The 27,066-nt window shown below is 34.8% G+C and overlaps 1 protein-coding gene and 1 long non-coding RNA gene across 11 annotated transcripts in view; one reads left to right on the forward strand and one right to left on the reverse strand.

Moving 5' to 3' along the window:
* The window catches only part of PNPT1 (polyribonucleotide nucleotidyltransferase 1), a 40,103-nt gene extending 22,055 nt beyond the window's left edge, over positions 1–18,048 (forward strand). For all 4 annotated transcript variants that reach the window (XM_004284385.4, XM_033414203.2, XM_049695956.1 and 1 more), the window contains 15 exons: positions 1,081–1,151; positions 2,913–2,949; positions 4,861–4,927; positions 5,013–5,102; positions 6,289–6,342; positions 10,628–10,734; positions 11,190–11,261; positions 11,352–11,415; positions 11,818–11,901; positions 12,244–12,327; positions 13,272–13,378; positions 13,467–13,522; positions 14,574–14,652; positions 16,568–16,615; positions 17,763–18,048. In XM_004284385.4, coding sequence (XP_004284433.1) covers positions 1,081–1,151; positions 2,913–2,949; positions 4,861–4,927; positions 5,013–5,102; positions 6,289–6,342; positions 10,628–10,734; positions 11,190–11,261; positions 11,352–11,415; positions 11,818–11,901; positions 12,244–12,327; positions 13,272–13,378; positions 13,467–13,522; positions 14,574–14,652; positions 16,568–16,615; positions 17,763–17,921 — 1,179 coding nt within the window. In that variant the 3' untranslated portion in view covers positions 17,922–18,048. The remainder of the gene's footprint in view (positions 1–1,080; positions 1,152–2,912; positions 2,950–4,860; positions 4,928–5,012; positions 5,103–6,288; positions 6,343–10,627; positions 10,735–11,189; positions 11,262–11,351; positions 11,416–11,817; positions 11,902–12,243; positions 12,328–13,271; positions 13,379–13,466; positions 13,523–14,573; positions 14,653–16,567; positions 16,616–17,762) is intronic.
* Positions 1–27,066, reverse strand: part of LOC117198314 (uncharacterized) — a 424,014-nt gene that overhangs the window by 395,017 nt on the left and 1,931 nt on the right. For all 7 annotated transcript variants that reach the window (XR_004479411.2, XR_007470860.1, XR_004479407.2 and 4 more), the window contains exon 2: positions 12,786–12,890. This is a non-coding gene — a long non-coding RNA (uncharacterized LOC117198314). The remainder of the gene's footprint in view (positions 1–12,785; positions 12,891–27,066) is intronic.

Genomic DNA, 27,066 nt, shown 5'->3' on the forward strand with positions numbered 1-27,066 from the left:
TCAAACTTGAGAAATTTCAGCTGTAATTTCTTCAAATTTTTTTCTATCTTATTCTCTCTTTTCTCTCATTCTGGGGTTGCAAGTACATATATTTAGTCCTTTTGATATTGTCCCACAGGTCCTGGAGGCTATGTTCTTTTTTCCCTCCCTCGTTCTGTAGAGTGGGCAATTTCTTCTAATCCATCTTCATGTTCACTGACTCTTGCCATCTTCTTTCCATTATGATTTATTTTTCAGTTCTAGAATTTCTGTTGGTTCTTTTTTATGTCCTTGAATATAATTATGATAGCTATTGAAAATCCTTGTCTGTTAATCCAACATCTGAATCAGCTCAGGGTCAGTCTCTATTCATTTTCTTTTCTCTTGAGAATGGGCCCCATTTCCTGTTGTTTTTTTTCTTGTAGGTTGTATCCTGGATGTTGTGAATGATACATTGTAGAGTCTTTGGATTATGTTATGTCCCTACAGTCTTCTTAGATTAACCTTATTTTTTTTCTCCCCCAATTTTAACCAGTTAGTTTTATTGGCTGAACCTTTATTGAGGATTCCTTTAGGGTCAGGTTTTAAAATATTCCTCTTCCTGTCCTCCTCCCCCAGCACTCCCTAGTGCTTTACATATGTAGTCTATGTGATATTAGACTTCTGGATTATTGAGATTTACACATAATATTTATAATGTGTAAGTAATATAATTTCTAATGTTTATGGAATGAATAAATGTTTACTGTACTTTGGCAAGCTTTGAATAGAATGTACTTATCTCATTTCTTTAAAAGCTAAGTGGGTTCTTCAAATGTTTTTAGTTTTCATCTTCGTTGTTAGTAAATTAAAGCCTGAGGAATTTTTTTTTTTTTTTTAAAGAAGATGTTGGGGGTAGGAGTTTATTTATTTATTTATTTTTGCTGTGTTGGGTCTTCGTTTCTGTGCGAGGGCTTTCTCTAGTTGTGGCAAGTGGGGCCCACTCTTCATCGCGGTGCGCAGGCCTCTCACTATCACAGCCTCTCTTGTTGCGGAGCACAGGCTCCAGACGCGCAGGCTCAGTAGTTGTAAGCCTGAGGAATTTTATTTCTTCTTTTTTAGGTGCTATGTACTGTTACATTTGATTCATTAGAATCCAGCATTAAATCAGACCGAATTATAACAGCTATAAAGTAAGTTATGTTTTTGGGTTATGATGTTACAATATATAATTCATGTGGTATATTATTATTCATTATTCTTAAAACCTGTATCTCTGTACTTCATTTTTCTATTTACATAATAGTGATTTCAAGGGTTTTTTTGTGCTGTGTTTGTCTCCTAACTCATTTGTTAGAACAAGTTTTGGTAAAGCATTTAATTCTTTTTAATATGGGTACATTTAGTTTATTATCTCTAAAACCATTCCTCTGGACAGATTTCCTGGGTAATCTTGTATGGATAGGTTTTTCTGTTGAATATTGTAAACAACAGAGCAAATAAATAATAAGCAAGAATCCCAGTTCCCAAAAAGAATCTGGAAGTTGTTGAAAGAAAAAACCTTATCTAATCCCAAAGCACATTTGAATTTGTGTTAAAAAAAAAAAATACTTGGTTTTCCTCCACTGTTCCTAAAAAGTCAGCAGTAGAATCACGTTGATCAATTTTAGATGATGAGAATCTATATTACAGTCCCCACCAGCATTTATGCATCAGAGTTCTGGAACTCACAGCCACAGATCTTCCTCAGTGCCTAACAGGGTTGCTTCCCTTTCCTTTATTAAGGGTCTCAGAAGACCAAAGGACTCTGCCTCCCTCTTCCTTCTGCCCAACTGATGATGATAATCCCCAGTATCTTCAGGATAGCATCACTAATTGTTTTTCATGTACCTAATAAAAATAACAGGTGTATGTATAAGACTTGTATGTTCATCATAATCATAATTCTTTGTGGTGGGGGAGCTCTTAAACTTTTGTATTTTAAATTCCCATCTAGACGACCAAAACATGGTTGCCCTATCCTTCTTCATTTTGACTCCTTCTAAGAGGCAACACAGCTTCATAAGAGTGTGCACTGGGTTTGGCCAGCATACCTCTCTGTGTTCTAGTCCTAAGTCTATAAGGGCATACACATCACTGAACCACGCTGGTCTTTGGTTTCCTCATCTTGTAAAGTGCAGGTACTGGGCTAATGATCCCTCGCCTCCTCTCTAGCCCCTAAACCTATGATTCCTTTAGTCTTCTGAAGGTGTCTGGTTTTTGAATTTCTTTCCCCAAGGCTGTAATTTATGGTTGTGCAGATTCAGCCCTAGCCCAGGACTTTCTAAATCCTCTGTACAAGAGGTGCCTTTTGTAATCCCACTCAAAGGGGACACTGTTTGTGCCAAGAACCTGTATATGCTTGTCTTTTCCTCAGTTAAAAATAAATCTGGTTTCCTGCTTCCAGAAATTTTGTTCCTTCTCATGCTTATTCTCCCCATTATTCTAGATTCAGTCATAACAGTTCTCTTTTCAAACCCTGAAAAAAATCTTTGCTTGTCAGATCTCCTGATTGCTCTCAGCTATATCATTTCAGTTACTGATCTTCATTTCACATGTTTGACTGGGAGGAAGATCATAACTCTGAGATTTAAGTAATGTGTTTATATTTAGGATTCTCACTATGTATTAATGCTTTAAAATGCATCTGTTGTCTTAGTATTCAAATCTGGATATCTAAGTGCTTTATTTTAAGCAAAATTGTTTTCTTAAATCTGTGTAGAATTCATTCAGAAGCCCCAGAAAAAAATACTGTTTCTGACATTCATCCTTCTAATTCTTCTGGTATTCAATTTCAGACCAACTCTCCTTAATAACCAATTGTTTCTTAAATCTCCCTTACATCTTTTTTAGTTGTTTATTGAATAAACCTGTATCTGTGTGATTTTTTTTAATATTATGCTTTTTGTTTGCAGTGGGATAAAAGATAAAAATTTCATGCTTCACTATGAGGTAAGATGAATTTTTCCCCAATATTTTATTATGAAAGATTTCCAGAATACAGCAAAGTTGAAAGAATTTTACAGTAGATACCAGTATATCTACTACCTAGGTTCTACCATTAACATTTTACTATGCTAGTTTTATCATATGTCTATCACTGTTACTTTATTGCTTACAGAAGCGATTTAGAGAGACAAGTAGTAGCTTTCCAACCAACAGCTTTCTGTCTGAGTCATACATAAAAGTTAAAGTATAGTAGAGAGTACTGTATTGGTCAAGAAAGAGTTGTAACTGTTCACATGTGTTTCAGACAAGTGGGGCTTTTCAAATACCTCAACTGACAAATCACCATCTCCCTTTAGTTCATTTAAATGTTCATATTTTTACTCATTTGATTAGTAGTAAAAGAACTGAGGTATTTAATGTTAAACTACTTTATATGAAATCATTACATATAATTGAGTTTGGGATTGACTTTATTCAAAAGTAATCCTAAGGGACCAGATACAACACAACCATATAGCACTTTAGTTTTAGTATTTGAAGCATACATGCTGGGGGGCTAGTGTAACATAGCAGGTCTTTTGAGTGGCCACTGTTGATTGCCCAGAATCCCAACATCTCAGTTTTGTTGAATCTGCTATAGTTAATAGAGAACATTTCATGTAAAAAAAAATATGCTAGAGAATATCCATAAACCTGGAGATTCTCACAGGTTTTAAGTCCCAATATCCTGTTTTGGATATAAACATGCTACAGAAGCCACAGAGGAATAGTAATTGATAAGGCACATCCTTTGTCAAGAGCTGAAGAGCACATGGCAATCTTTTAAAAAGGGCACCTGTGAAAAATGCAGCTCTAGCTGATTATTAGGGAAAGAGGTGAGAGCGGGGGCAAGAGAAAGATATGGGCCATTATTGCTGTATTGTCCCATTTTTTAAAAACCTTTTTATCATAAAATACAGATACTGAAAACCATATAAAACAAAGGATGACTTAATGGGTTTTTATAAGACAGACACCCTTGTAACCACCACCCAAGTCACAGTATAGAATGTTGCCAGTCACCCCAGAAGCTCCTCCATGTTTTTCATCCCAGTCTTAATACCCTTCTTCCCCTGAAAATAACTACTCTCCTAAGTTTTATAGTAATCACTTCCTTGGATTTTTATTGCACATCCCTAGGTACTATAGTGTAGTCTGGTCCATTTTTTTTAAAATTTGGTATCTCTTTGTCTCTTTTAATCTATAGGTCTCTCCTCTATCACATTCTTTTCTTTACAGTCTCCCTGTTGAGGCCGCAGAGCCATCTGACCTGTAGTGCTCCCCACAGTCTGGGTGCTGCTGATTGCACTCATGGTGCAGTTCAGCACGTTCCTCTCTGTTTCTGTCTCCTGCAAATTGACTGCTAGATCCAGAGGCTTTATCAGATTCATGTTCCATCTCTCCTTTTAAAAACATTCCAGATTTTATGGGAAATTTCTCAATTTTTTAAATGACTGCAACTAGTTCACATTCTTTTAAGACGATATATTGATCAAATAAAATGGTTTGCAACCCCTGGCTAAGGTAAAACCCTTATTGAAAAAGATCTGTTTCCTCAATATGCATTTTTTAAAAATACGTACATTTCTTGTATTACAAAAGTAAAGTATTTTGTTATTGTTAACAATTTAAACATTATAGAAATTTGTGGTGTAAATCCCCATAACCATCCATTTCCCACCGCAGGTCACATAAACACTAGAAATAGCTACTTTTAGCAATTTGGTATATGTTTTAGATGTCCAGACATTTTCTGTGTGTATATGAATGTACTTTTTTATTAACAAAAATGAGATTCTACTGTTTTGTAACTTATTATGTATATGGGATATCTTTCCATGTCATTTGTATATGTACGTGGTTTTTGTTTTTAAGTTTCCTCCCTACGCAACTAATGAAATTGGCAAAGTCACTGGTGTAAATAGAAGAGAACTTGGGCACGGTAAGTACAAATCTGTATATGTACATGGTATTCTTACAGAGACTTAGCATATTTTTTTTGCTTATTATTTTCTATTCTGATTTAGGTGCGCTTGCTGAGAGAGCTTTGTATCCTGTTATTCCTAAAGATTTTCCTTTCACCATAAGAGTCACATCTGAAGTACTAGAGTCAAATGGTATGGTTTTGAAATATATTTTTCCTAGTCAAAAAGAACAGACTCCCTGTTATAGTTTTAGCTTTTCATAAATAATGTTACATTACATTTATTACTACAGTACCCAACCCACTGCAAGAGAAAAATGTGTTTAATCATATACTTATCTGACTCTCTGTTCTTCACTAATGAGCTCTTTTGAAAACAATATAATATAAAACAAATATTTCTCTTTATGTGTCTTTTACAATAGATCCAGTTTGGGTTATTTGTTTTATTTTTATAAACAAGCCACAGAGCAAGGCCAGCTTGGAGAGAGGAAGGGAAAAATATATAGTGAGCCATTAAGCAGGGAATACCTGTCATATATCACAGATATAAGTAGATATCACAGAGAGAGACTGGGCTAAAAGGTCAAATTTATTTTTTGTTTCAAAGGAAATTCTTTTTTTTTTTTTCTTTTCTGGCAGGGCTGTGCAGCTTGTGGGATTTTAGTTCCCCAACCAGGGATTGATCCCAGGCCCTCGGCAGTGAGAGAGCACGGAGTCCTAATCTCTGGAATGCCAGGGAATTCCCAAAAAGTCAAATTTAAATTAAAAATCAGTCCACAGATCAAGGAAAGGTGATATAATCATTAAAGGCAGAAAGAGCATGTGGTTCTCAAACATGTAGCAGACATAGATCAGATGTTCATAGATATTTTTAAAAAAACACCAAAGGTCAGAATTTAAACTAGAGACTTTCTGTTCTCTACTGGGTGTGACTAGGCTATAGCTAATGGTCCAGTGAGAGAGCTATAGCCCGGTATCTTTAACTGCCTTCTCATTAAGCAACAGAAGAGGCATGCTGTTTTTTCTGGTAGGTTTCTTAGAATCAGAATCTCTAGCACTGCTATCCTACACTACACTTTCTGTAGTGACAGAAATTCTCCCTCTCTGTGCTGTCCAGCTGAGGGACTGAATTTATTTCAAATAATTTAAATTTAGTGGCCACATGTTGCTAATGGCTATCATATTGGACTGTGCAGCTCTGCAGTTTGTGGTTTAGGAAAGGTTGCCTTAAATGCTTTTAAAAAGAAGGAAGGAAAGAATATTGAATATTTAAATTATAAATGAGTATTTGTAAGGAAATAACCAGTAGTAGCAATATTCTACATTTAACAAAAATCAGTATTAAAGCAAGTATTTTTATTTCTTTCTTTGTATAGGATCATCTTCTATGGCATCTGCATGTGGTGGAAGTTTAGCTTTAATGGATGCAGGTAAAAGAGTTATGACTCAAAACTACCATAGCTTATTTACATACATATACTTGATTAGTATAAAATACAGGATTTTTTTAAATTGAATTTTAGTAAGACTTGAAGAAGTCAGATTACAGATTACCAAACCTGGCCAGAAGGAAGATAGTTACAAAGTACAGCTTCAACTATACAGGTATCTGCTGGAATTCTTATTCTTGGCTAAAAGCAATACACTGAAATTATTTACTTGGTGACCCCGCAGGCTTTCTGAGAACTGTGCAATTGATTCCATTCACTAAGGAAGTTTGGATTAGCAAGCAGGAGTATTAGGACCCATAAAGGAAAGTAACTATGTAGTCTTTCAGTTGATTTATGCAAGCCCTGAAAAGAACAATGCCACTCACAGAAGAGTACACAAAACTTCAGGATAAGAAGGAAGACTGCAAGTGATTCAGTATAATCTCTGGATCTGAAACACCAAAAGGGAAAGAGGCAACATGTTAAGAGACTCTGAAAACAGTATCTGCCAGTCACCAATGATGCTATTCAAGAAGAGAAAAGGAAACTAAAGACACTCAAGAGGCCACACAAAGAGTTCCCTATAAGTTCATACATTTACAGTACAGAAAAACAGAAGGATAGAAAGGATAACATAACCAAGGATGAAATGAAAGAATGGTATAAATGTATAATACCATTTCTAAAAAGATTAAAACTTAAGCCAAAGCAAAAAAGCTAAAGCCAATTAAAGGCACTTTTCTAGTTGTGTTCAGTGGAAGGAAAACATAATCTGATATTTAAGGTAGCTGGTAAAATACCATTTCTATTTTCACCTTCATGCATTCATTCAACAAATCTTTATTGTATGCTACCTCTGTGGCAAGCACTGATCTAAGCTCTTGGGACACAGTGGTAAACAAAACAAAGTTCCTGTCCTCATGGAGGTTGCATTCATCACTCTTATAATCTCGTATTGGAAAACACAGAACAAATCCTGAAAAAGGTGAACTGAAAGATAAAATAAAAGATCATAAGAGAGTCTTTAACTGCTTTAAATGAATTCAGATCGTTAGGTCTAGACAAAAACCCATCCTAAGTAATGATGAGAACTTCATCATAAGATAACTGAACCAATTTGGCAGTATTGGAGAAATCATGGAGATTAGTATACCAACGACACAAAGAATTCTTACTTTGAAAAATAAGAAATGTATTTTCTGTAAAGTATAACCCAGTGAACTTGACAGTGACCCTTGGTAAGACTCTTAAATGGTAAAAGAACAGTGTATAAGTATTTTAAGAAAAGAACCAGAAGAGACTCATTTAAAGTAAGTCATGCCATAGTAAACTCATTTTCTGTTTTTGAAAATATTACTAGGTTTAGAGTAGAGAGGGAGGGTGCTGCTTGTGCAGTGTGTCTAGAGTTCACCTTGGCAGTTAATGACCTTGGCAGTAAATGATGCAGAAATTGCGAACGGGTAATAAGTATACCATTTATAACTGGTTGAAGGATGAGCAGCCAGGACTGGATAATCTGATGGGTAGGTTGGAGAGGGGTCTCAAGTAGAATACTTGAAGCTGCTCCATCCTAAACCCTGTCCCCTTCAATGTTTTTTGTTATTGACTTGACTAAGGACACTGGCCTTCCAATAAAAAGGATACTGATAAAAAGGAGTATGTGACTGATATGTTAAATGACAGTTTTTAATCTCTAAAAAAAAATGTTGACAAGATAAAAAAATATGGAGCCAAATAGAAAAAAAATTTGACAAGAATAAATGTCAAATTCTGTGAGAAGAGCCAACAAATGGTATTTGATTCAAACACGAGTGCTTGCCATGTCCTACATCAGACACTGTCTATGCTCCAGGGATACAAATGGTACCCAGTTTTTAAAAAATTTTCAGGAACAAAAACAAAGATAAAGATACTAACATATCAAAGAGATAATACAAATATGTACAATATGGATGAAGAACTAGGTTGAACATAATTGGCTTCATAGAGACAGCGACATTTCATCTGGGTTTAAAGGTTGAGTGGTTGTTGACCAGGCATATTATCAGCAGGGCCCGTATTTCATGTGAAAGGAACAACATACGCAAAGTTATGAAACAGTATAGTGTGTTCCTGAAATGTATTTGAAAGAAGTGATGATGTAATAAACTGGGACCAGATTTCAAAGATCATTATTACATTAAGGAGTTTGAACTTTTAAAGCTAGTATCTCCCAACTCAGTATTCCATAAAATAGAGTACAACAGGATGTTGATTATTGTATACTGTGGAAAAAAAATGAGTTCTAAAGTAGGTTTGCACAGGGTTAAGCAAGTGTGTTTAATATGGTTTAAATAAACTTAAAAATGTTAATGTGAAATTGAATCTCTAGGAGCAGGATATGTACTATTTCCCAAACTTTTTTGACCACAGAACTTAAATAAAAAATTCCTGGAAGCAGGTAATAGGGAATTTGAAGGATTTTATGGAGAAGAGTGGCATGATGCGAATCTGCTTTTTTTCTTTTGGGGGTAGTTTTTCCTAGCTTACATGAGAGCCCTAGGGGATGTGGTGGGAGAGAACAGGAGCTGGGGTGCGGGTGGGGTTACTAAAATCTAAAAAACTGGACAGGGAAACTGCTGCCAGGGCAAGAAATAATGTGGACTTGGAATAAAGGAGTCGAAATGGATATTTCAGAATCCAGGACAATTTTTTTTTTTAATTTAGAGGATAAACTAATCAGATCTTTGTGACTTGATAGTGTATAGGAAATGAAGAAAGACGTGTTGATTCTAGTATGAGTGTCTTATTGCTTTCAAACAAGACAGGGAATGCAGGAGAGAAGGGATTTATTGGGGGTGATTAAATTTTGAATATAATTGTATATATATATTTAAGATGTGTTGGGGACATTTAGCTGGAGATGTCCAATAGGCAGATGGGCTATACAGATCCAGGGTTTAGCAAAGAGAACTAGGCAGGAGGGATAGATTTGTAAGTCATCAACGTTGTAGGTGACAGTTAAAACTGGGCATATGTGAGATTGCTTAGAGAATATGAAATGAGGTCTCTGTCACACTCCTTTATACCAAATAAGTTCCAAGTGATCAAAACTTTAAACTTTTTTTTTTAATTAAAAAAGGAAGATTTTATGAAAATCTTGAACAGAGAAAACCTTTCTAGGGAATTCCCCCGAAGTCCAGCGGTTAGGACTCAGTGCTTTCACTACAGTGGCCTGGGGTTCAATCCCTGGTCAGGAAGCTAAGATCCCACAAGCCACAGGGCACAGCCAGAAAAAAAAACAAACTTTCTAAGCAAAATCCAGGAACTATGATTGCATATAAAATCCTCTACAGAAAAAAAAAAATTACAATAAAGTCAACAAACTAGAAAATAATATTTTATATTACATTTCATATTTATATTTTATCTACCATAATATTCTATATATTTAACAAAGATCTGTCCATATTAAAAGAGCTCTTACAAATCAATAAGAAAAAGACTAACAACCACGTAAAAAAATGGTTGAAGGCCATGAATAGGCAGTTCACAGAAAAAGAAATAAATGGTTTAAAAACATGAAAAAAAGTTCAACTTCACTCAAACAGAAATCAAGTTAAAAACAATAAGCTGCCATCTTTATCATTCAGATGGCAAAGGTCAAAAGATTTGACAAAAATTAACAAGAATATAGAATAGCAGGTACCCTCATATACTGCTGGTAAAAGTATAAAATGCTACACACTGTGGAAGACAGTTTGACACTATAACAAATTCACACACCCTTTGACTCAGTAACCCCACTTCTATTGTATAGCTTATAAACACATACAGGGAGTACTCTGCAGCCATTCAAAAGAATAAGGTAAAGTAAAGAAAAGATTACACTCACATTTTTACTCCCTCAGTATAATTTTCTGGGAGGATATACAAAAAATCTAATGTGTCTGTCACGGGAAGGTGGACTAAAGGGCTCAGGCTGGAACGATTTAACAAATACATGATTACTTTTCAAAAAAAAAAAAAAAAAGGCACCAAAAGCAAAGGGCAAAGAAATGGATTGCTTTAAGAGTTAAGTTTGCTATTATTAGAGAGGTTTTTGTTGAGAACAAAATTAGAATTATGTTAAGGAGCTTTTATTATATGTTAAAGAGGAAAGGAGATAGTCATATGATTTATTAAGACCTGTACTCTAACTTAGTTTTGGTAACTGTCAATTTAGAACACCATCCAATGTCAAAATAAGATGAATAACCTATGTTAGGCGGATGTACACACTGCAAGTTCTCTTTCTCAATTATAGGAGTTCCAATTTCATCTGCTGTCGCAGGTGTGGCAATAGGATTGGTCACCAAAAACAATCCTGACAAGGGTGAAATAGAAGATTATCGTTTGCTGACAGATATTCTGGCAAGTATATTCACATTTTCAGATATTTAATGGTGAAGATTATACACACTTTACAAGCATAGTGTGCTTAGAAGAATGCTAGTGCTGGAGAAATAGAAGTCCTTGTTCTTACTTTCCTCTTCTGCATATTTGCCTTGGATTTTATAGAATGTGAGTTAAAAATAAATATTACAGTATAAGTATCCATAATGGCTCACTTTAGGATGATCATAAATTAATCCTTATGCATTTATGGGGGGAACATGATCTGAAAATAAAGTGATTTTCTAATGAAATATTTATAACTTAAAAAGCCACAAATTGAAAGCAGTAGTTAATATACAGGTATTTTTTTGTGTATAATCCTAAAGGACATGGTTTACTTATAAAGCTATTTTTAAAAATTCCTCTACAGTGACTATGGGTGAATTTCACTTTTGTTTAAAATTATATCATAATTTGTTAAATTCTTTAAGGGGATTGAAGATTACCATGGTGACATGGATTTCAAGATAGCTGGCACTACTAAGGGAATAACTGCATTACAGGTATTTTAAAACCCATTTTGTTTCACTTTAAAATATTTAAATAAGGTCATAAATCAATATTTACATAAATTTTCGGCTTTTCCATATTAGGCTGACATTAAATTACCTGGAATACCAATAAAAATTGTAATGGAGGCCATTCAGCAAGCCTCAGGTAAGCCAAGCCAGTGTGCCTGATTCTCCTTTTTTCATTGTCTTTGTGTTAATGGGAACTATAATTCCCGTTAGGCTTATTATTAAAAATAGGCTTATTATAAAATACTGCTTTAGAAAATGAAATTTAATGTAACAACCTAGATCAAGAAGTATTAAGTTACTGGGTACATGACTAATCATGAATGTGGAAAACCAGTGAAAATTCAGTTTTTACAAAAGGACTCCCCGAGATAGGACTGGAGAAGGGAATACAAGTAGAATTGTTAAGGTAATTGGGATGTAAAGAACTTTGATTATTAAGCTAAAGAGTTTGGATCCTACTTCATAAAACTAATACTGCTATATCTGATCACATTTATTTTATACAGTTATAATTTTATTATGTTTTTATCTCTTCAAGTGGCAAAGAAGGAGATATTACAGATTATGAACAAAACTATTTCAAAACCTCGAGCATCTAGAAAAGAAAATGGACCTGTTGTAGGTAATACATTAAAATTACTGATTTCATGATAAGGTAAACATATGAAAGTACATTGGTATTTAAAATTTTTTTTAAATCCATACACAAAACAAAAAAGTCAAATGCTTTTATAGTTAAAATACTTTAAATTTGAGGGGATATTCTTAGATGTTAGAATTGTTTTTAGTCACATAGCAAATTGTTTTTCTATATTTCATGCTGAAATATTTTTACATGTGTCTAGACCAAGTCTTAAGTGACCAGTACATGTTTTAGGTTCATAAATGTATGTGTGTCTGTGTATGTGTGTATATATATATATATATTTAAATAATTTATATTTTTGTCTGTACTACATTTCAGAAACTGTTCAGGTTCCATTATCAAAACGAGCAAAATTTATTGGACCAGGTGGATATCATTTAAAAAAACTTCAAGCTGAAACAGGTAAGAGTTGTATGACGTTTGGGATTTTTTATTTAATGCTAGGTCAGGTAAGTTTGCCATTTCACCTCTATTGTGTTTCTCAAAAAATATGTTTGAGAAATGAGAGACAGATATAACATTGACATCTCAATGAGATGAAAAAAGGATGTAACGCTGACATGTCTTTACTGTAAGTTTTCTATGTATGCCTCATAATAAATTAGCAAACGATCATCTTTATATTCAAGAAGACTGACTTAGAATTCATCAGTTTTTCTTCAACATTTTAAAATCAAACATTTAGAAAAATTACTTTTTCACTTTAGAGGAGTTTTGCTTTAATTTTTCTTATTATGAGTTCTGCTATTTTTCACTTAGTCTTATTTATTTAGACTCTTATTTAAAGGGTATGTGTAGAAGTAGTATGCTTTACAATTTGTTTTTTTCTGGAATCAATCTTTGGGTTACATAGTACTTACCAGATTTGAGGTTACTGAAGGAGAGCGAGAAGTAGAGTCACCTTGGGCAGTTCTCAAGATTGAGAAACGGACATGATTTTGTCCCTCATCCATCTGTTCACCACTCTAAAGAGTAAGAGGGAGAAAGAAGAAAAGGTGAGGAAAGGGTTCTAGTATAGTTTCTTCTCATAATTAAGAGTGCAAAACCAAACTCTCCAAAATAAGAACTTATATGCTTTCTCCCACCAGATTGTGGGCTCCCAGAAAGTAGGGACATTGGCTCACTGTTGTATCCCCAGGGCCTAGCACAGTGTTGGATACATAGTAGGTGTGCAGTGTGTATTTGTTGGTAAATGAATCCCTTCATTTCTAAAGCAGTGATTAAGCATAGCACAACCCTGCCCAGCTACTTCCAGGTCATTCCCCTGCTCTCACATCTACTTTTATGACTATTCTCCAATGGAATGAGCAAGTTAACTTTAATATATAAAATTATTTTTTTTAAAGGAGTAACTATTAGTCAGGTGGACGAAGAAACATTTTCTATATTTGCACCAACACCCAGTGCCATGCATGAAGCAAGAGACTTCATTACCGAAATCTGCAAAGATGATGTAAGAATAGATCTTTTAATAGTCAGTTTTTTTCTACTTTTTGTTGCTGTTCTCTTTTTGAATCTTACGGCTTATTTTGCACTTACAGCAAGAGCAGCAATTAGAATTTGGAGCAGTATATACCGCCACAATAACTGAAATCAGGTAATATCAACTAAAATGCTGTGCTGGTTTTTATAAGATTTATATTACAAGCTCATGTTAACTTCACATTTGCATTATTTACTTTGAAATTGTAAAATGTTTAGATTATATGTCAATTACCATATAATCATTATTTATTTTTAACATAAAATTTATTTTCTGCACCAGTTTGTAGATTTTCACTAACATGGTTCTGTGATTATAATTATACTAATATATTCTTCTAACTGAATTGTCTTCTTTAACCAAATTTCCCACCATTTTAATCTTCCCAATAAACAGTAAACAAGCCCCAAATAGACTTAGCAATATTTCCTTTTTCTTTTTTTTTTTTTTTTGGTAGTTTCTTGTTTGTCTGTTTTAAAGATAGTACTACTTAAGGCCTAAGTAGTGCACTTTTTTTAAATGCCAGTTTCAACCTCAAATCATTTTTTCAGCAGCTAAAAAGATTGCATTTTCTGAGTCAGAAAATTCCCTTTTTAAGAAAAAAAAATTATCAGATGTAGCATGCATGTTCAGAACTATTTGAAATGAATTATAAAAGGCAATGGGATAATTTGTTTAATATCACAGGTAAAAACTAAGAAATGAGATGGTTTATTTTAGTAGATTAAAGAAAAAAAGGAAGATAAATTTTTTAATGAAATAAGTATGCCATTTTATGTAACCCCCTTCCTTAAATCACTCCTTAATAGGTTGATGATAATTCTACACTTATTTTAAAATATTTAGTGTCATTTCAAAACTTTTTGGAAAATATTATGAAGAGAAATATAAAAGAATATATATTCCGAAAGCTTTAACCAGCATATTTTTTCCTTTATCTTTTCTCTGTCCTTTGATCTATAAGTATTTAAATATAAAGTGTATTTTCAATTGGAAAAATAAGTATCCCTCTTAGATACTTTTTATAGTTACAAAAACATGTACTGGAGAGGGGGTTTTATGTGTTTTTTTACTTTGTTCTCCTATGAAAACATAATCACAGTTTAATTATCAGTAGATAATAGAGTTACTTATTGCTCTAACCAGGCTTATTTCCTTTTCATAGAGACACTGGAGTAATGGTTAAACTATATCCAAATATGACTGCAGTACTACTTCATAACACACAACTTGATCAACGAAAGGTAAAAACAAGAAAGGCATAGTTGATTATTTTAAAAACTGCCTTAAAATAACCATAGTGAAATTACCTAGGTTGATGAGGATTGTACATCTTGTCCACTACTAGCCTAAATACAAAAACAAAACCAAAAAGACAGAGATACTGCTGTTTTACACTGTTTACCAGATAATATTTCTCTTTCCATGATGGAATAAAAACATTCTTGAGTGTTTTAAGGTACAATAGCCTCTAGAGTTAACACATAGCAGTTAGTAAAAATATCTAGTTACAGCCCTGTTTTCCCAATTTTCCTGACCAGTCAATCATGGAAAGATAATTCTTAGGATGTTCTTAGTCTTTGTTGTAGTCTATACATTTGGAAGACCATTATGAAACCAATATGAAACCATTCAAGAATACTATGGGGGCAGAGAAAGAATAGGTCTGTTTTACCAAATATTATAAAGTAATACAGGATAAAACAGTATTACTGGCCCAGAAATAAACAACAGAAAATAGAGACCAGAAATAAACCCAGTTATATACATAAGAGTATAATACATACTAGAAGTTACATTTTTAGTCAGTGAAGAAACAAAGATTATTCAATAAATCATATTGGTACAGCTAGTTATCATAAAACAGGATCTTTCCTCTTTTTATACCAAAATCCCATTTGGATCAAGGAGCTAAATATAAAAAAGAAAACTTTTCTTTTTAAGGCAGTGAGGGCAGAAGAAGAAAATCTGGGCATCGGGAGGGGTGAGGGTTGAGGAAGGACACTAGAAGAAAATATGCATATTTAATAATCTTGGGACTGGGAAAATCTTTCTCAGCATGATATCAAAGCCAAAAATGTAAGTAAAGTGATAAAATTTGACCCCATGATATTTTTAAATTATGGCAAAACTACAGTAAGTTTGAAAGACAAGCAGCAACTTAGGGGAAAAACTGCTTATATGACAGAGGCTTCATATACAAAGGGCTTGTGTAGGTCAGTAAGAAAGATGAATATCAATAGGAAAATGAACAAAGAACATGGAAAAACTGTTTGTTGTTGTTTTTTTTAAGCTAACCAAGATATTCAGTATCAACAGCAATTTTTTAAAACGCAAATAAAGCCAAGTTACCATTTTTCAACTTTTCAGATAGTTGAAAATTCCCAATGTGCATAAATAAGAGTGTAGAGAAAAAATGGACACTGTCATACACTGCTGATAGGAATGTAAAGTGGGGCAAACTTTTTGGAGAGTGTTTGGTAAATATACAATTACCTTTGGACCTAGAAGTTCCACCACAAAGTTCCTCTCATACTTTGTTCTGAGAGGATAGACTATATGAATATATAATCACTGCAACACTGCAGTTTATTTTCCCTCAACTTTGTATTTTGAAACTTTTTTTTTTTTTGAAACTTTTTAAACCTACAGAAAAGTTGAAAAAAATAATAGACCGAACACCCATATACCTTTCACCTAGATTCACTGATTATTAACATTTGCAACACTGGAATTTAAAATAAATTAAATGACCATCTTTAGGGGATTGGTTAAACAAATAATTTAATTTGAATATTCAATTATAATGCTTCATTTATTAATATGAAAAGATCTCAACATATTATTGAATAAAAATCTATATACTATAAAACAACAAGCTCAGTAAGGTCCATTTTTATAAATGCAAGACACACACTAAATAGCTATTTGAAGGGATACTCATTGGAGTGTTACCATTAGTTATCTACAAGCAGAGGGGTTTTGGATGATTTTTACTATCATCTGAATACTTCTGTATTATTTTAAATCTTTATAATTAACAGATTTTATAATCAGAAAAACCAATAAAGCTGTTTTCCACTTGGAAAAAAATGTGTACTACCATGGATAGTAGGTAATTATGCATGACCACTAATAGATTAACACGTTCTCTTTCAGATTAAACATCCCACTGCTTTAGGTTTAGAAGTTGGCCAAGAAATTCAGGTACTTGTATTCAACCTTTTAGCCTTAAAGTTGTAAATTATACTTGAAGTTTCAATTATTTGTTTCATCAAATAAGCTGAAAGAATCAAATCAACATCTGTGATTTATATTATTTATATGCTGTGCTTCTTTTTTAACTTTAGGGTTGCTTAGAACAGACTCATTAGGGATTTAGATACAATTCTTTCCTTCAAGGAGCTTACGGGTTAGTTAGGACAGTAGTCCCCTTTAGAGCTTTTAAAAATACATGAGCCTGTCAGGGATGGCTATGCAGAGTATTAGGTATAAGGTATTTGAGGAGTTGAGACTTTAATTGCTTCTATACTGCTTGAGGCTAAAAGTTCTTGAGTTTGATGAAAGCCATGATGTCAGTTCTAGAATTCTGATAACAAAATCGACCTTTTTTTTTACCTTTTTAATAGTCCTGTATGAGTAGATGAAAGAAGTGGTTGACAGTCTGGTTTTTTTTTGGCTGCACCACATTCTGTTCTAGTTGTTCCTGATACCCATGACCTGAGTAACTAAGACTTCTGGTTTATTCCCAATCTGTAGTCCCATTGTTCAAGTAGCCTCTAGAGAAAGATAAGAACTAAAACATAATCTCTCTGTATAAGATAGTTTTTAAGTCCCTTCTGATGTAAAAAGACAACCACATTTCCCCCTGACTTTCAATGTCTGTGTTCAAGCCAAATAACCTCCAGTGTGATAGATGGTCCTTTGAGTGTTAACAGTGAGTGACCTAAGCATAATCTTATATAGTTTGTAGCATACTTAGGCTCAGGAAGCCCTTATCTAGGTTCACAGACCATGGCTTTCACTGTTCTTCCAGTATAGGCACCTGGTCCGGAGAGAATAAGGCACAGATAAGTCTAACAGAAGATTATAATTGGGCAACTAAATCCCCTGTCTCTTCTTTTTTTATAATCACTACTTAACCAAATTATATTTATTAGCATATACCTCCAGTTAGCACTAAGCCATGATTTCAGTGAACAAGTGAAAATATTAAGCATTGCTTTATTTGGACCATGTAAGTTTAAATTAACATTTCAGGGAAAACCCCGAACGAACTTTTTGGCCAACCCAATAATTTGGGCATCAGTCAATGTGCTGTAACTTTTAAAGTATATTTGTTTTTTTAACACAGGTGAAATACTTTGGACGTGATCCAGCTGATGGAAGGATGAGGCTTTCTCGGAAAGTGCTCCAGTCTCCAGCTACAACTGTTGTCAAAACTTTAAGTGACAGAAGCAGTATTGTAATGGGAGAATCTATTCCACAGTCATCATTTAATTCTTCCCAGTGACTTTTTTTTTTTTTAAGAATTCTAGAGTGATACTCTGTATAGCAAAATTTCAGTAGTATCTTCTAATGTGTAGATTTATATATAATATAAATGTATTCTAATGATTTATATTAAAATGCTCACTTTACGTGTTCCATTTTTTAATTCCGAATTACCTATATTACTCTTACTTACATTATAAATCAATACATATTTATTACTAAAAGTAAGTCATTTATACGTCTTAGAAAAGACTACCCTTTAAATCTTGTACTTTTGAAATATCTGAAAAATTTAGAAATAATGGGTCACATTTGCTGCATGATGGATTTCTTCCTACATATTTTTCTTCTTCCTATACAGTAGTGACAGTTTACTCTTAGCCATCTTATGGTTTACCTCTGCATAATAGCTTTACTTACCCACAGCTGTTTCACAAACTGAAACTTACCATATTCAAAACCAGTGCCTATTTCTTTAGTACAGTTACCAGATATAGTAAGGAGCTGAGGGAGCTAATTTGATCTAATTTTAATGATATACCACCTTTCAAATTGGTCACAAAACCATAAACATAGTGGAGTAAATATTATAAATGGGATCCTGTTGAGAATGAGGTAATACATTTTTCAAATTTAGAAAATACAGAAAAATAATTTACTCATCATATAGAACTAGGTCATTTTGTGTGTGTATGTTGCTAATGTATGGATGTTCTTGGTGGAAGGGATGGAGGAATCATGATTTTCAGTTAATAAGTAAATGTTTGAAACAGCCGTGTTTAGAGGCTATTGATATAATTATTAGTAATAGCTGTAAGATGATATTCATTCCCATTTTTTAATATATCACATTATAATTCCACAAAAAAAGTAAATGGTTTGTGGAAGTCATAATTTAGAATCTTCCTCCTTTTATAAATCTGATAAAATATTTGTAAATTCTTGACTCAGGGCTAACTAGTTCAGAAAATACTAAAAATGTAGCTGACCAAAGATTTTTTAAATGTGGGTATTTAAGTCAGTAAACATTGATTATGTATATGTATAGTATGTAAAATAGCATGACAGGCAATGTTGATATACTTTCTGAACTATTGAAGATCAACTGAAAATGAAAGATTAAATTTAAATTATATGCTTTGTACATTTCATTGTTCTATTTTATAATAGTGACAAAAAAAATTTTATTCTCACTTTGTCTTCTGTTTAAGACATAACTCTTACTGGTAGAATTTCAAAATTGTAATTTATGTTTTTCTTGAGTTTTAGATTTTATTTTTCAAAAAGACTCCCAGCTGCTAATAATATGGAAAAATAAAGCTAGTTCTTAAACTCTAGAGACCAGTAGTGCCACAAAGTGAAAATACAGGTCACTAACTACAAACCACGAAAAGGGTCTCATTTCCACTTAAATCAAGAGCGTACACTTTATGTCTGGACTTATTTTTCACATTCACATCTTGGTAGTTTTCCCTGCTTTCCAAAAAAGGTTTTCTATGAGGGCTATCATATGCTAAGATCTCTAAATTATAATGACTCAAATCAAACTGAGTTCCCATTTTGGTAGTTAGTGCAATATAGGTACTTAAAGACTTTTTCCTTTATAACCTTTGTTATTGATGTCTCCTTGCCCATAAATTACAGTTTTTTAATACATTTTTTCTTCTCTTATAGAATATCTTGAATTTCTAGATCTAACATCAGTATCTTTCTCACTTCAGTTCAGCCAAGCATGGCATTCATTTATTCAACACTTACTATGTGCCAGGTACTATAATGTGTACAGCAGATGCATCAGTAAACAAAACAGATAAAGTTCCAATGCTCACATTCTAGTGGATGGAAACAATAAGTATACAACATCTCAGATAGTGGTAGGTTCTTTAAAGAAAAACAAATGGGTAAGGGGATAGAGTGATTTAAAAAAAAAAAAAGGTACTATATTAGATGAAATGATCCAGAATAGCATCTCTGAGTAGGTGACATTTGAGCAGAGACCTGAATGAAGTGGAAGAAGATGTGCAGCTATTTGGAAAAGAAAATTCCAGATAAAGGGACTAACAACTTTATTGGTATTGTATGTCTGGAATATATAGCAGCCTTTCCCTTCTATAAACCAATTTCACAGTCTTTTACTCCTTAATCTTGTGCCTGTTCTTCACCAGAATTAGAAGGCAAATTTTATTAAAGAATATAAAACAAGAGATAGCCAGTGCAAGGTGATATTTTTAAAGCATTTAATCTGGCAAGAATATACCTGGTTACTTGTAAGAAGACAGAAGATACCAAAGTCGTGTAAAAGTTTAAAAAGCTTTTACAAAATTCCACGCTCATCAGAGACTAGGGTGGTAGGCAGCATAAATGGAAAAGAGAATCTGTCTTGGTATCGAGGGACAGAAACCAATCTAAGTTAAGCTAAAGCAACGGGGGATTTTTATCACAGGGCCATGAATTTATTTCACAGAAGGCAAGTCACACTCCCTGTGGCGGACTTGAACCAGGACTGTCAAGTTATCAGGAACTAAGACAGTTCTCCCTACCTATAGAGTCTCATGGCCTCTCATTTGTGCTGCTTTCCATATAACAGCTTTTTTCTTCTATGCAAACATATTTTCATATCATGGGACAAAAGATGGCTATCCCACAGGAAGTTACTTGTCTCTGAGTTCAACTTCTGGAGGAGAAAACGATAGGCTCAGCTTGAGAAAGGTGTCAAACCTGATTAGGATTGCCAGATAAAACAACAGAATGCTAAGTGAAACTGGAATTTCAGGTAAACAAATGTTCAGTGTTCTATGGCCCATGCAATATTTGGGATATACTTATATTTTAAAAAAATATTCCTTGTTTATTTGAAATTCAAATTTAACTGGGTATCCTGTATTTTTGTTTGCTAAATCTGGTAACCCTAAACTTGGTGCAAGCAACTAGTCAGAGAATTCTCAAGGGCTCACTCCTTGGGAAGGGAGAATGTTCAGAAAAAATGGACTGAGCCAATACCAAGATACTGCAAAACAAATGTAAAAAGAAAATGGATAGACTTAGATTAACTCAGAAGGGGATGTAGTTGGAAGAAAAAGAAGCAGTTAGGACTGAGGATTTCAGCCTGAGCATTGTGAAGATAGTAGGATCTGTGACATGAATAGTAAACCTGAGGGGGCAAAATAGTTTTGAAGAGAAAGATGTCTGACTTATTAAATATGAGTATGAAGTCACCAACCAACATATTGGTTGGATATTCACCTTAATATCCTAGAAAGCAGTTGGGGCATAAGTGACTTTTGCAGAGATAATTAAAACAACTCCAGTTTTACCATCTCAAGCATATCTCAAATCACTGCAACAAGTTTCAAAATTAGTCTGAAATTTACAAAATTAATTTAAAGGTAATTAAAACTACCTACTATGAGCACAGTACTAAATGATGGAATTGTTTCCTTCTGAGACTTATATATACTCTAATATAGAGTCAATAACTTATGAAAGGCAGACTGATGAGCAGTCTAGTAAAGGTTTTAAAAAAGTCATAAAAAGGAAAAGAATAGGTTAATTCTAACTGGAAGAAAAAGGGAAAGTTTCTAAGAAGTGGAATTTGAATAGGACTTCATTATGGAGAGGTGATATTTGAGCTGGGCTTTAAAGGATGATTATAAAGGGAAAGGCTGACTGTGGAGTGGAACAGTTTTACCAGTGGATAAAGAAGACAGTAAATAGAGGTCAGATTGTAGAGACGTTTCGAATATTAGACTTAGGACTCCGAACTTTATCCTGCGTGTGTTGGGAAACACTGAAGAATACCCAATGTCTCATGAAAACCCAAACTGTGTAGTTGGTTATAGTTTTGATATTGACTATAAAATTTAATGCAATTGCCAAGGACTCATAAGTTAGAAGAGATATTTTTTTTAAGTATAAAAATATGTAGGCCATTATCATTTATGAAAGCAGATAAATTACCTTAATATTGGCAATAGCTATTAGGACAAAGTAGTTCTATAAGAATGCAAGAATGGGTAAGCATATAATCTCTATAATGAATTATAGAGAAAAACCGTATAATAACCAGATGCGAAAGAGTCAATTTATAGAATTCGATGTACACTTCCTAGAGAATTTAGAATATTAGGAAACGTCCTTAACTTGGAAAATGGTATCTATCAGAAATTAAGAACATGTATACAACACTGCAGATGTTGCCATTAAAGTCAGGAACAAAACAAGAATCACCACTATTATTCTCATCAGTGTTCTAAGGTCCTAATCAATGTGATGAGATTAAACAGAGGTGGAGAAGAACAGAAACATTTGCAGATGATCATCTAAAAAACACTTTAAATTGTTATAGAACAGTTAGAATAAGCGAGCAGTGGCCACATATGTTTGCCAAAATAAATAGCGGTCAAACGTTGCCGTGGTATGAGCTCATTTCCACTTCTCTTTTTCCAGGCTTCACGGAGCTACACAAGCAGTGAGTTTGCCCCATCCCCTGTGGTCCTGACCAGGGTTAAATCTTCAGTCCCAAAGTCAATGACGTCTTGATTATTCAGTCTTAACCTCCAGCCCCCTTGATCAAGCACCCTAAAAATCCAGTCCCAAGCGTACTCCTCCAGCTCCTGCTAGTACATGCTAGCATATTATTTCAGTCCCTTCGGTGTGTAATCTCCTTCCTTATCAGGCAAAGCAGTCCCCAGGTCACTACCTGTGAAATCAGCTGTCAAATGCAGTTAAATACTGCAACCAGATTTAACCCTAGTTACCATAGCCTCTCAGCTACAAGAAATGGGAGCAACTATGGAGGAGGTCTTTCTGCAAGGGGGAAGTGTTATCTCTTACTAGGAGTTATAAGCCACTTCTGCAGCCCCTGAGGATCCAGGGATATCTACAGAGCCAAAATACAGGCATCCATCCCATGTTTCAAAGCTTCAGGCTTTCCCAACCAGGTCCCTAGCTGCATAGCAAGCCTCCCTAGGCTGAGCATTCAAATATCTTTAGAGCTCTGTAACTGTCAAATCCCATATCTGTTTTTCCACTGCAGGGAATAAGGGCCTCTTTATGAAGACCAAAGAGCCCCCCCTGGCTCCCAAATGTAGTTTTTAACTGTGCATTAAGTGCCCTCAATTCACTAGCCCTCAGCAAGGGAGTAGTACAACTCAATTGGCCACCTCTCCTCTCCTCATAAGCATTGTTTCTCCCATATCTTTCAAATCCTGAACTGTTGAATAGGCAACAGCATTCACCCCTTCTAGGATGTTTTCCTAGGTCACTACCTGTGAAATCAGTAGTCAAATGGCCACCTTGTGCCAGGGACTAAGTAAACCATTCCCCAAACCCCATCTTACTGTCTGATTTCTGACATCACTCCCTGTATCACCTATGTCAGTTCTGGTCCTCAGAGAAGCAGATGCCAAGAAGGGATCTGCAAGATATTAATTGGGGGAAATATCTGTGATGGATAAAATACGTGGGCTCAGGAATTGACAGGAAGAGCCTGCAGACCATAGTGCAAGTCTGACCTCTGTAAAAGGAGGAAGGGAAGGAAATACTGGGTGGAGCTTCAGACTAGTGTATTTCCAAGAAAGTCTCATCCTGGCTGTTAAGTTCCCCAAGCCAAAGTTGCCATTAGAGGAGTTCTGCTTTGGACAAGAAAGGACAAGTTTTATACCCCTGCTGTGCTGAGTCACTGGCTGGGAGCAGCTGGAGGTATTTGTGGCACAAACATAATGGTGGAGCCCAAAAGGCAGCTTGCTGTCAGATAACTTATGCTCCCCAGAGTAGGTTCTCTTTAAGGAGATCAGAGTGGTGCACTTTAAGGCCACCACACCAACCAAAAATCAAAACAAATTATAAAACTATAGTAATTAACTGTCATACTAGAGTTGGCCAAATAAAACAATGGAAAAAGAACAGTGAATTCAGACTCAAATCTAGATATATGTGTGTATATGTGTGTGTGTCTGTGAATTTAATAAAGAATATGATTTAAATAGCATTTCATATTATTTCATCTATAAATGATGTTAACAGTTGGCTCTCCATTGGGAGGAAAAATTTTAAATTGACATCCTACTTCATATATACAAAAATTTTCAAGTGGATTAGAGAACTAAACATTAAAAAGCCATAAAAACATGACAATACTTTGGTTAAACATGGAAAATTAACAACACAGTTAAATAATTTTTTTAAAAAGTAGAGCCCAAAGGGCAAACAAAAGAGACAATAGCAGACAAGAGATTTTAATAAATGTTGGTTGCATAACAAGCAAATAGAAGAGCAGTGGTAAATTTAGCAGAACAGAGGAAGTCACAATCTATATGACCCCAGAGGTGATCAGATAAGAAAAGAGAACAAATTATCTCCACACACACAAAAAAAAAAAATCAAAGGATCAGGGGTGAGAATTTGAGGGCAAGGTAAAAGTCTATACAGAAAGGGGCTATATGCCTAACTCCACTTCCCAAACCCACATAACCAAAGGACTACCATCCCCACACACACACACATACACACACTCATACCCATACACGCCCTTGTAACACTGCCACCTACCACCTCAGAAGAATGAGATGCTAGGTACCAGAGATGCAATGGTGAGAAAAACATACTCCCTGGACTCATGAAAATTTTTCATCTACATGTGGAGACAGTTATTAATAAAAACTCATACAAATAAATATAAAGCTACAAGTATGACAGATGCTACAATGGAGGGGTGCATGGTGCTATAAGTGTGTAATAGGAAGATAAAATGAATACTCTGATTGTCTTCCTAGCATCTACTTTACCCATATCACATAGTGTAACATACATGGGATTTGGGTAGGACTAACCTCACCCGCAACTACAAGCATGGGCCCTGATTTGCCTCAGCCAGTCCAGTACATGACATTCCCTAGACCACAAAACTCTAGGTTCAGGAGTGGGCATGTGACCTAAGTTAGTATAATCACAATGCAACTGGAGATATGTGAAGAAACTCTTTTGATGTGAAGAACTGTGTAGCCTTGGGAGCTCTTGGCTACCATCTTAAGATACAAAAGGAATCAGCCTTAGGATGGATTTGGCAGAGCAGAAAGTAGAACTGAGAGGCAGAAGAAAATCAAGTTCTCACTGATACTCTTGAGTCACTCAGTTAAATCAATCCTGAGGTTCATCTTATCTTCAGACTTTCTATTCACATGAGCCAATAAATTGTCTTATTTAAATCGATGTGAATTGGGTTTTTTGGTTCCACGGGGATTTGACCTAGTCAAGGAAGTCTCTTCTACGTAAGTGATAATTGTGGTGACATCTGAAGGATAAAGATAAAGCAGGAGTCATCATGAGATGACTGGAAAGAAGGAAGTTCAGACAAATAAGTGTCAATTTTAACTTAGATCAAGTAAAATGGGTTGAAAAATGTCCATTGGCATTATCAACAAAGATGTCTTTAGTGAGTTTATCAAGAGCTTTTTGGTGAGGGCTGGGTGATGGAAACCACAATAGATAGGTTCAATTAAGGAGTCCAGTGGTGAGGTGAGGAAATGTAGGGAGTATAAACAACTTTAACCCTTGAACAGTTTGGCTGAAAAGGGGAAGAGAAATAGGAACGTAGCTGAAGAGGATGTAGGTTATCAGTTTTGATGTCTTATTTAAATGGAGAAGGCCTTAAAGATTAATCACCTCAAGGAAAAAAGTGAATGAATATAGCAAAGAAACTTTTATAAAAGTTTTTCACAAAAACATCGCACAGAATTAGGAAGGGTAAAAACAGAAAGCCTCACATTTCAAGGACACGAGTCAATAAGACTGAGAACCCAGTTTACTCTGTAGAGATTACTATATTTTTTAATCCTCAAGAATTAAAAAGTGTAATGTGCCCTCAAGCGACATTTGGCAATGATGGGAGATAATTTTGATTATCACAACAGGAGGATGGGGTGCAATACTACTGGCATATGGTGGGTAGAAGCCAGGAATGCAGCTAATCATCCTGTAATGCACAGGACAGCCTCTCACAACAAAGAATTATCCAGCCCAAAATGTCAGTGGTGCCAAAACTGTAAAACCCTGCTCTAGGAATTTAACCTATGCATATATTGGCACACATGAAACAACTTCTGTACAATCATTTATTGTTTGAAATTATGCCCTATTGGAAATGACATATATAGAGACAGAAAAAATGGTTTAAATAAACTAGGGTATATTAGTACAATAGTATGTACGGTATTCCATTATTTGTGTTTAAAAAAAAAAGGTGGTAGGTATAAATTTACATATACAGATATAGAAATCTATCTCAACCCTTGGAATGGAACTTGCCTGAAGAAAACCTTTGCTGGGGAATACACATTGTTGCAGTGCATTACTGCCCTCAGTGTGTCTTGGAGAATCCTGCTCTGGCCCTCTGTCTATGTTTCTCTCCATGGGATGAGAAGTCCATGAAACCAAGGGATGTGTCCACTTGGAACCCACTCTTCCCTTTCTAGACCATGCTCTGGGCACCCTGGAATTCCCTGCCCCAAAGGCCAAGCCTGCTCCCAGGGTCTGCACAGTCCTCTTCCCAAATTCTGTCCTTAATTGGCCACTGAGGAGTGGCCAAAGGGTGACTACATTCAGGGAGAGTAGACATAGACAGAGCTTGGACAATAAGGCTGGGGTACCCTCTGTGCGCACATGAGGGCTGTCTTAACTGCAGGCAGAGCTGAGGTGTGAGAAGAGAAGGCAGGCTAAGGACTTCAGGAGCCAAAGGGAGATTCTGGAACTCTGAGGAGTTCAAGAATTCTAGATTTGAATTTGGAATCTGGTTTCCAGGCCATATGAAAATATATTGCTTAGGGTATACCAAAGGTAGGAAAAGAAAATATATTTTATTTAATAGCTTGATTTAAAATTTTTAAATCTTTAGACATATGGTATATGGTCTTCCTTTTGTGTGCTTGTCCTGGACCTTACAAATGTTAGAGGTCGGCCTGTTGCAGAAGAGAGAATCCCTGTGACCTAGGGCAAGAAAAAAACAAGAACCTGTGCCTGAGGATCCAGCAAGGGGCAGAGATGAGTGCTGAGGGTTTAACTCTGTTCCCTTATTTCAGATATTGGGGAGTACAGCAAAAGGGATACTAAGGGGAAGGTGGAAGGGATGCTTTGAAACACTGTTCAGATCATTCCACTCCTTAGTTCAA

This window comes from Orcinus orca, chromosome 13 (genome assembly GCF_937001465.1).
Source record: "Orcinus orca chromosome 13, mOrcOrc1.1, whole genome shotgun sequence".
In the NCBI taxonomy this organism is placed as follows: domain Eukaryota; kingdom Metazoa; phylum Chordata; class Mammalia; order Artiodactyla; family Delphinidae; genus Orcinus; species Orcinus orca.